We start from the raw sequence: 8971 nt of genomic DNA on the forward strand, positions 1-8971 counted from the left end.
TTATTAAAATAGCATTAGTAATTTGCATTTCAGAAGTCATGCAAAAAGATACACTCAGGGGGAATAAATAGACATGCTGTGCTTAAACTTTATTGAGGAGAAAGACCTAAAAAGGCTAAGAAAAATGGTGTATCATACTTGTATGTTTTTATTAATGTCCGGAAAAAGGAAAAACCTGTTGTCTGTAATTGTTGGAAGCTGAAATAAAGCTATTGACAAAGCTTTCTGATACAGTCGATCATGTTGACAAAGTAGCTAACATTTCTAAATAGTTTAAGGTAAGTCTCCAAATCTTAACCAACATGTTGCGTGATAGCCAGTGATCATAATACAAGTTGTTCTTATTTTTATGTATTACAATTTTTTTACTTGCTTAAATCAGAATGGCAAATCAGAGTGCAGTGGAGACCTAAAGAGCAAGAACTATGTTTTCTTTGGGTTTTTAATTTGTCTGACCTTTCCAGGAAAGGAGGTCTGTGTGTGCTATGTAATCGGTTGGAAACATATCAATCAAATAGATGATCCTAGCCTGCATGCATCATTACTCATTCGTCTACTACATCCTCAGCTGTGATGAAACTAAGGTGTCAGAAATCTTTGAGACTGCAAATTGGACATATTTTCAATGAGTCTTGTTATCTTTTGAAAGAAAGAGAAAATCACTAATGGACAGAATGGGTTGGTTTCAAATGAATTATCAGAAGCAGATGGTTGATTTTTTTTTTTTCTTTTTTTTCACCTCACATATGAAAAGACATACACATTCTCTCTCCCCCAGCCAGAAAAAGTTACAGGAGATCTTAAGAAAAAAACGTTTGAATAAACAGCAACTGTATTATACTGAACCGCAACAAACAAAAGATTTTAAATAAGAACTACTTATAGTTGCAAATACTAATACTTAATAGTGCTTCAACTCCAATTTAGATATTAGTTGAATGTTACATCTGGAAATATGTTGTTGTGGTTAAGGCACCCTCAGCTCTTCCTTTCTGTCATCAGTTGCTTTCTTTATTAGCACTTTCCACTAATGCCCCTTTTTAAGATTCTTCTTAGATTAATCTATTTCAAATTATAATAATTTAAAATATTTTTGTATGAATGGTGTTGAATTAATCTTTGTTTGTAACTTCTTCAGTGGGACCAAAGAATGTCCTGTAGAGAGTATGATGCTATGAAGAATTTTGCCTTTTAAAGTATGAATTACTCAACTCTGTTCTGCCCAACTATGGAAAAAGCCATAAAACTTCACTAGTCATCTTTAGATTCCTTTATTCCTGAAAATGCTGAACTAGCTTAAAGCTTCTAAGGTTAGGCAGAAGTGCATAGACACACTAGAAGATTTGAAATGCTCAAGTATCTCGGCTTTTACTAATACCAAAATGATTGCTGTTGACCTAGTATAAAGTAAGTTGTTTCCCTTCAGATGGACATCTGTCACACCTTTGTGTTCACATTTCTGTCTATACAACCTCTACAGTAGCTGAATATAAATAAATGTGACATTTAGCATATGCAATACAAACCACTCAAAAGTACATTTCCAAAATGATTTTTTTAGAACAGAACTGGATTTTTAAAAGTTGTTTGAGGCGTTTTAATTTTATATTCATAATTTTCCCCGTGTATTACAGTCTGATTTTGGGAATAAACTTCTTTACTACTTCTGCTGGGGTACTTCCTTTAACTGCATCCCTTATTAATTGGGTTTTTTTGAAAGAAAAGTTATACTTTTCAGCTTTAACCCAAGAGCAAAACTTGTATCATATTTATGTTAGATTTTTGTGTTGCTATTAATATACCTAAGTATATAGTATTACACTTCCCTTTCACACAAAATGGATTCTGAGAGATAAAATTGCTATGCTTGGACTAGCATTTGTCCATCGAATTTCATATCCTTTCTCTGACAGCTAATGTTACTTCTGTGTTCTCTGATGGAGGACCTAGTGCAGCCCTCATAACGGATGATCATACAGCAGCGTACCTGGGGGGAGTGCTTTCCTAACCCCCAGAGAGATAGTGCTTGCCTTACGTGATCAACCATATTATATATCACTTTATTGCCTATTTTATGTAACTGGTGGTTGTTTCCATAGACCATCTAATACAGTCTCAAATCTATTGGGTGTTTTTGCAGAATGGAAGGGAAGAAGACAAGATGTGGGTTTTCCTCCTTTTTTTGCGTATTACAGTCAGTCCCACAAATACCGCATATAATGCAATTTATGTGTAAATAAATTATAATGCAAAAATATGATCTAAACATCCTATTTGTTGCCTTCTCATTCAAGTAGATTTTTCCCTCATTCTGTGATGAGAGATGACTAGAATTGACTTTACTTAGAACTTTCTATTCCTGGGGTTTGACCCCTGAATACTAACATTTTTAATCTTTTAAACTTTATCAGAATGCATTCCATATCTTTCATTTCCTTTCTTAGGACACTTAACTGTTTTTTCTTCGGTATGTGCTTTGACAGGAAATGAGCAGAAAATATATTTCAGTGCTTGATCAGTAACACTGTCCAGCACTATCGCAAAGTAGTGATGGATGTCCTGTTCCCTTCAAGGGGTCGTTTGTCCAGCCCAGCAAAATCTCTCTCTTATTTTTGGTTTTGTTAATTATTTGGTTTTCACAAATTTGTGTAACAAAACATAAAAGAGTCAGAATGAAGCTAGAAATCTTTTCTAGGAAATGAAAAAATTAATTGTAACCTTGCTTACTCTCCCCCCCCCCTCCTGTCCCCCTGTGTGTTTCCTTTTGATACTAAGTCTGGGATTATTCTTTTTTAAAACTAATGGTTGAATATATTTACTGTTGTCTGTTTAATATTTGGGCATTGCCTGAAACTGAAGAATTTATTTTCTTTTATGACCTCCTTTAAAAGAAAACTTAATGTGGGAAGGAAAGTAGTCTTAGGTACATTGTGTCAAGATTTAGAGTGTCTACCTGGCATACTGGAAGATTGGTCAAAAGTTGCGTTAGCTTAGCATGATCATATAAACATTAGAAATTTTGCCAAAATACTGAAATCTGAGAACGCAATTGCAGTGAAAGAAAATAAAATAAAATAAAAGAAGTTCTATTTCTTTATTGTTTCTTACACATTTTGCTCTGTGTCCTTTTGCTGAACTCTGTAAAATGTGCAAATAAAATTTTGTTCAAATAAGATAAAGCTCTTCCTACATAAACTATGTATAGTGCACATGTATCACAAGAACTTTTCACATATCCTGGGAGTAGCACACTCACCTAGTTACCCCCATGACTTGACTAGGGAAAACCAGCAGATCTCTACAGGATCTGAGTTTCCTGGAAGAAGAAAAATAAAAGCATAGCTGAGGATTTAGCTAACAGTAAGGTGCTTGTTCAGGGAGGTGGATTACAAAAGTCACAGTGCATAATCAGTGGTGCTACCCTGAATCTTGAATTTAGAAGGTTACCTCCTCACCTCATTTATGTTAAGGCTCTGAGAGATATGTTGCATATTTAGTCTGAAGCATTATGTTGAAGTGAGGAATGTCTCTCAAAGGGTGATGGAAAATAAGGGTGTAATAATGTAGAGAGCACAATTAGTGTTTCTGCTTACTGATTTGATCAACATTTACTTTAGACCATTTTGATAAAGTAGACACTGTAAACATTTTAGAGTTCAGTGGAAACAGTTCTGGTGCACAAAATGTTTATTTGAAAAGAATGTATTTTTTACACCTCATCACTTCTTTGAAGATCTGAATCAAAAAAAATATTTCCCATTTCTCTTCCTTATGTTAATTTAACAACTCGTTTCACCACCCTTTGGACGACTTTAACAATGGAATGGTCTGCTTTGTAGAGTGTTGTATGCCACACTTTTACTGCTATAGGTACGTTTTAACGACTTGTGTGTGTTTCGTAAAATATGCTTTATTTTAAAATTAGGGCTTCCTGTTGCAGCTGTTCCAGGAGCACTGAGTCCTTTGGCTATTCCAAATGCTGCTGCTGCAGCTGCTGCTGCTGCTGCTGGCCGTGTGGGAATGCCTGGAGTTTCAGCTGGTGGCAATACAGTCCTGCTTGTTAGCAATTTAAATGAAGAGGTCAGTGAAACAACTTGACTTTTTTTTTTTTCTTTTCCTCTTTAGTCACACTTCATTTGTCGGTATTTTGTAACTTCTTTTCATTTGGTCTCTTATATTTGGATTTTAAGCTCAAAGTATTTTTGCTGGTTTTGTTTTTTTTTAATAATCCCCAAAAATTAATTTAAAAGCCATTATTGTTAAATACTTTTGTTTTCCCAGGTAGCTAACAACTTAAAATGTCCTTTGATAGTCGGCTACCTATTTTTTCTAAGAAAAATGTGGTAACTACTGCATGTTTGACATTTGAATTGAGAGCTTTATTTTTACCAAATAGCAACTATGCTTTCTTTTGCCATTATAATCACATAAACTAGATTTTCTGTTTTGTTTCTTCTAATTGTTTGCTGTTTCATTTCATGCTTGTATCTCACATTTTAAGGCCTTAATTTATGTGAACTACTCTAACACGTTTTTCTTTGAAGGTTCTCCCAAAGATCTTGACGAGGCACTCTTCCAGTCTCTCTTAGTAATTTTTTTCTTTGCAGTTACTCATTTGTCTTTAAAAAATAATAATAAAAAAAAATGATGGCAAAGCATTTTCACCGTAACTGTATCTTTCTTGCTAACTCTGAAATCTAAAGGGGTTTATTTAGTTTTGCATTTTTACTGTCCTGTACATTTATTTTGATGGCTGTGAAAGCTGGTATGAAATGTGGGAAGTTTGTATCAGTCTAGCTGTTCCATTTTTAACTGGCCTCTGTCAGTGTAAATCATTAAGCTTTTTTATCATCTAGTACTATTTTGTCATCCAGTCTTGCATGTTAAAATGTTTCAGATCAGAGTGCCATTTTGAAAGATTTTTTGCCTGCATTTCATAACCAGCCATGCTTACGCAGTTAAAGTTCAAAGTTTAAAATTTCTATTGCATGCCTTTTTCTTTTATTTATTTTCATGTTGAGATGAAATGCTGTAGTTTACTCTTGATATGAATGTACTTTACCCATATTTGTCTTGGGTGACTACATTTTACTCAGTTTTTCTTGTACAGTACATAAACCAACCATTTTCTGACCAAATTCCTGCATTTCCTATGTACTGACCTATATTTTATTTTTTTTTGTTCCCCACTTCCTTATTTTTTTTTCTTCTGCATTGCTGTATTCCCTTCCCCATTTCATCCTTTTCCCTTTGTGTTCAACTTCCCTTTCCTTGTCTTTACCCAAATTCCCTTGCCCTTCCCTGTCTTACCCTTCTCCTCGTCTTTGTCTACGTTCCCTGTCTTCATTCCCTATGTTCATGCTTCTGTGCTTGAACAAAATGTTCCTCGGACCAACTTGCCCCAATTAACCGCCTTGAAACCATGATCCATGACCACCTCACCATTCTGCGGGAACCACCCTTCGTTATGGATGATCTGTTCATCTCCGTTCTTCCTCGACTCTTCTCTCTTCTTGTTATCCGCTGCTTGCTCTTCTCTCCTTCTAAAGATGGTTACGCCCCAAAGTCTGTTTACCCTCTTCGGTATGTTATTGTTAGCACTATACTTTTATTATTGATTTGATGATCCATGACCACCTCACCATTCTGCGGGAACCACCCTTCGTTATGGATGATCTGTTCATCTCCGCTATTCCTCGACTCTTCTCTCTTCTTGTCTTACGCTGCTTGCTCTTCTCTCCTTCTAAAGATGGTTACGCCCCAAAGTCTGTTTACCCTCTTCGGTATGTTATTGTTAGCACTATACTTTTATTATTGATTTGATTTTTGTTTTGTTTTGTTTTTTTCTTTTTTTTTGTTTCACCTTAATTCTTATTTGTAGCTAGCACTTTGGCTTAAAGTTGAATAGTAAATCTTTTGCTATTTTTCTTTTGCTGTTTAAAACTCTCCATAGACACAAATTTTTCTTTTAATGCATGCTAATATATTTTGCATGGTCTTTTATTTAATATCATTCACATAGCTTTGAGGGTTTATCAGAAATTATTCTTTTCAAAATTCACTATTCAAAATCTTTATCTCCTTTATTCATTTGTGAGAGTGGTGAGTTTGAGTGAGTGATCTTGTTGCTGTCTGAATGTTCCATTGATATGTCAAAATACGTTACTTAGATGACTGGCTTTAAAATGAACTTTTTCTTTTGGGTTACCTTTGACTTTGAAAAGGTGTTTATGGTGATGTGCAGCGTGTGAAGATTTTGTACAATAAGAAAGACAGTGCTCTTATACAGATGGCTGATGGCAACCAGTCACAGCTGGGTAAGATTATTTTTCTGTTTATATTTCCATTAGTCTGAGTACTTGAAATTACGCTGTGTAAAATCAGGTGAACCTAAGCATGTTTATGTTTGTCAGTTTGTCTTGTATCTATCCCAATTACCCACAAGATCCAAAATCTTACTGCATCCACTAGTATTCCAGAAGGTCTACACAATATCCTAAATTGATTCAACAGCTGAATCGCATGTGATGGTCTTTAAATAAAGTGAAATACTCATGCAGATTTTGCAGACCTAGTTCTCGATTCCAGTCTCTAAGCACTTTGACCCTTTGATTTGCTTGGGTTTTTGTCTTGTTTGCAGGGTTAGGTGTGCTATACCACAAGCTATTGAAAAGTAACAGTGAATTGAGTAAGCCTCTTATCTTTTTCAGCCATGAGCCATCTTAATGGACAAAAAATGTACGGAAAGATTATTCGGGTTACCCTTTCTAAACATCAGACAGTACAACTACCTCGAGAGGGACTTGATGACCAAGGGCTGACTAAAGATTTTGGTAATTCACCTCTGCATCGCTTCAAGAAGCCTGGTTCAAAAAACTTTCAAAATATATTCCCTCCTTCTGCAACACTTCATCTGTCCAATATTCCGTAAGTGTTGGCTGTCAGTAAGCCAATAGTATTAATGTGAATCGCAGCACACTGAATTGACTAACAGTTTCTTGCTTACGCTTGTTTTCTTTCTGTCTGTAGACCATCGGTAGCAGAAGAGGATCTACGCACATTGTTTGCTAACACTGGAGGCACTGTGAAAGCCTTTAAATTTTTTCAGTAAGTAACTTTTCTGTACACAGCTTTAACAAAAGACTACCTAAGTGTGTTTTTGTAGCATGTCCTAAGGAAAAGTGCATAGAGGATAGCAGATATACAGGATCAACCCCCGTAGTGTTCAAATTCCTAATGCCGTTATTTTGTTTCAGAAGAGATCACAAGATGGCACTTCTTCAGATGTCAACAGTAGAAGAAGCTATTCAGGCTTTGATTGATCTTCACAATTACAATCTTGGAGAAAATCACCATCTGAGAGTTTCTTTCTCTAAGTCAACTATTTAAAAAGGCAGATTGAAAATGAGGGTGTATTGCATTGTTTGGTGTTGTCACCTATTGACTGTTCAGGAAAGTGGGGACCAGAGTTTGTCTTCTGTTGGTTTCTTTTTTTATTTTTTTTTCATGCTGTTATCATTCCTTGGTTGTTCTAAAAAATAAAAAATTAAAAAAAAAAAAGCAGTGATACTAGCTGCTGTTGTTCAACTGTTGTTTAGATAAACCATCATTTTGTTTAAAAGATTTCAAGTTAATACCACAGTTTTTCAACTTAGTTGACGTACGTGCCTTAAAAAGGAAAACTAGTACTGCTGGAATTGCATAACTAGTAAAAAGCAAATTTGGTTGTCTGGGGCACATTGTTACATGATAATTTAAATATGTTTAGGCAGGGGTGTGTAAAAAGGTTAAGCTTTTGTTTCTCCTGCTTGATAGATTTCTTTATCTGCTGGCTTGTCACTTATTTTTCTTTTTAATTGGATACGATGCATTATGCTGAAAAAGTAAAATGATGCTGATTGATTTCTGCTACTTTTTGCTTTGTGCTCTTTTTTTAAAAAGGCCTTTTGTATTTCATGGTTCTGGTCTAGATTCAGTTATGAATGTAGGCATTAGTTAAAATTAACAAGGTACAGAATATTAATTTCTTAAAGGACAAAAAGTGACTTCTGTGACTTTGAGCCCTACGTGAAAAGCATTGTGGAATCTTAACCTTTTTGTACACACTCTTGTGGGATGTATCATATAAATGTCAGCACTAAGTAATGTCTTGTTTGTGGCTGAATATTTTTCGTAGATGTTTTTGAAGTTGACATGACTTATGTGCATTTCAATATATATTGCCATCTTTAGTTTGTAAGTAAGATATGGAATATGGTTGTGGATTTCTGAGCATGTACAGACTGGTCAAGCTAGTTCAGGAAATGGTGCATGTATTTTTCAACGATGAAGAAAGTTTGCTGCAAATGCTTGCAGGAAATTTTGTGGCAGTTTTCTAAAACTGACAACCAGGTGGGACCAAAGTTTATGTGCCTTTAGTCTTAATTTACCTTGCATTGTAATATTCAGTTTTAATAAATCTCTTCAAAATATTTTGTATTTAGAAATTGATCTGACTTTACTATAAACATGCCTCAGAATCTACAGATCCAGTTAATTTGAAAGCAGTTCTCTGTCAGTCTGAACTGTTACCTTGATTCTGTTTAAATGACCAATACTTTTTGAAATTGATGTACTTAGTTTCAAGATTCATAGATTCTGTTATCTATGTAGACAAAAAAAAGGTCATGTATATTTTCTATTAGTTGAGTTTTTACATCTTTAGAATTGTAAAATTCAGTATAGTTTGAAAGTGGCACAATTAAAAATTAATTTTCTAACAAAGCTGGGAGGTTTGATGGTTGTTTAATTTCATTTTGTGTGTACTCTGCTTACCTCTGTAGCATGCTCAATAAACACTTCTGTAGCTCTGTATTCACCTTTTCTGTCTTTCTCTGCTGCTTTCTATCTCTCCTCTTCTTTGTTTTTCACTTCTACTGTGCTTCTAAATTCATGTTTATTCTCTGCCAGGGTGGGAAAAGCATAATATTAA

The 8971-nt window shown here is 34.8% G+C and overlaps 1 protein-coding gene across 6 annotated transcripts in view; it reads left to right on the forward strand.

The window, feature by feature from the left end:
• The window catches only part of PTBP2 (polypyrimidine tract binding protein 2), a 52229-nt gene extending 43466 nt beyond the window's left edge, over nucleotides 1-8763 (forward strand). For 2 of the 6 annotated variants that reach the window (XM_009884755.1, XM_009884760.1), the window contains 6 exons: nucleotides 3926-4080; nucleotides 5550-5583; nucleotides 6225-6317; nucleotides 6711-6927; nucleotides 7030-7107; nucleotides 7260-8763. In XM_009884755.1, the coding sequence (XP_009883057.1) occupies nucleotides 3926-4080; nucleotides 5550-5583; nucleotides 6225-6317; nucleotides 6711-6927; nucleotides 7030-7107; nucleotides 7260-7389 (707 nt within the window). In that variant the 3' untranslated portion in view covers nucleotides 7390-8763. Of the gene's footprint in view, nucleotides 1-3925; nucleotides 4081-5549; nucleotides 5584-6224; nucleotides 6318-6710; nucleotides 6928-7029; nucleotides 7108-7256 lie in introns of all 6 variants that reach the window. The other 4 variants (XM_009884758.1, XM_009884761.1, XM_009884756.1 and 1 more) reach the window with 3 other exon arrangements.
• The last annotated feature ends 208 nt before the right edge of the window (nucleotides 8764-8971 follow it).

The sequence above is a fragment of the Charadrius vociferus genome, unplaced genomic scaffold (assembly GCF_000708025.1).
Source record: "Charadrius vociferus isolate BGI_N301 unplaced genomic scaffold, ASM70802v2 scaffold163, whole genome shotgun sequence".
NCBI classification, from domain to species: domain Eukaryota; kingdom Metazoa; phylum Chordata; class Aves; order Charadriiformes; family Charadriidae; genus Charadrius; species Charadrius vociferus.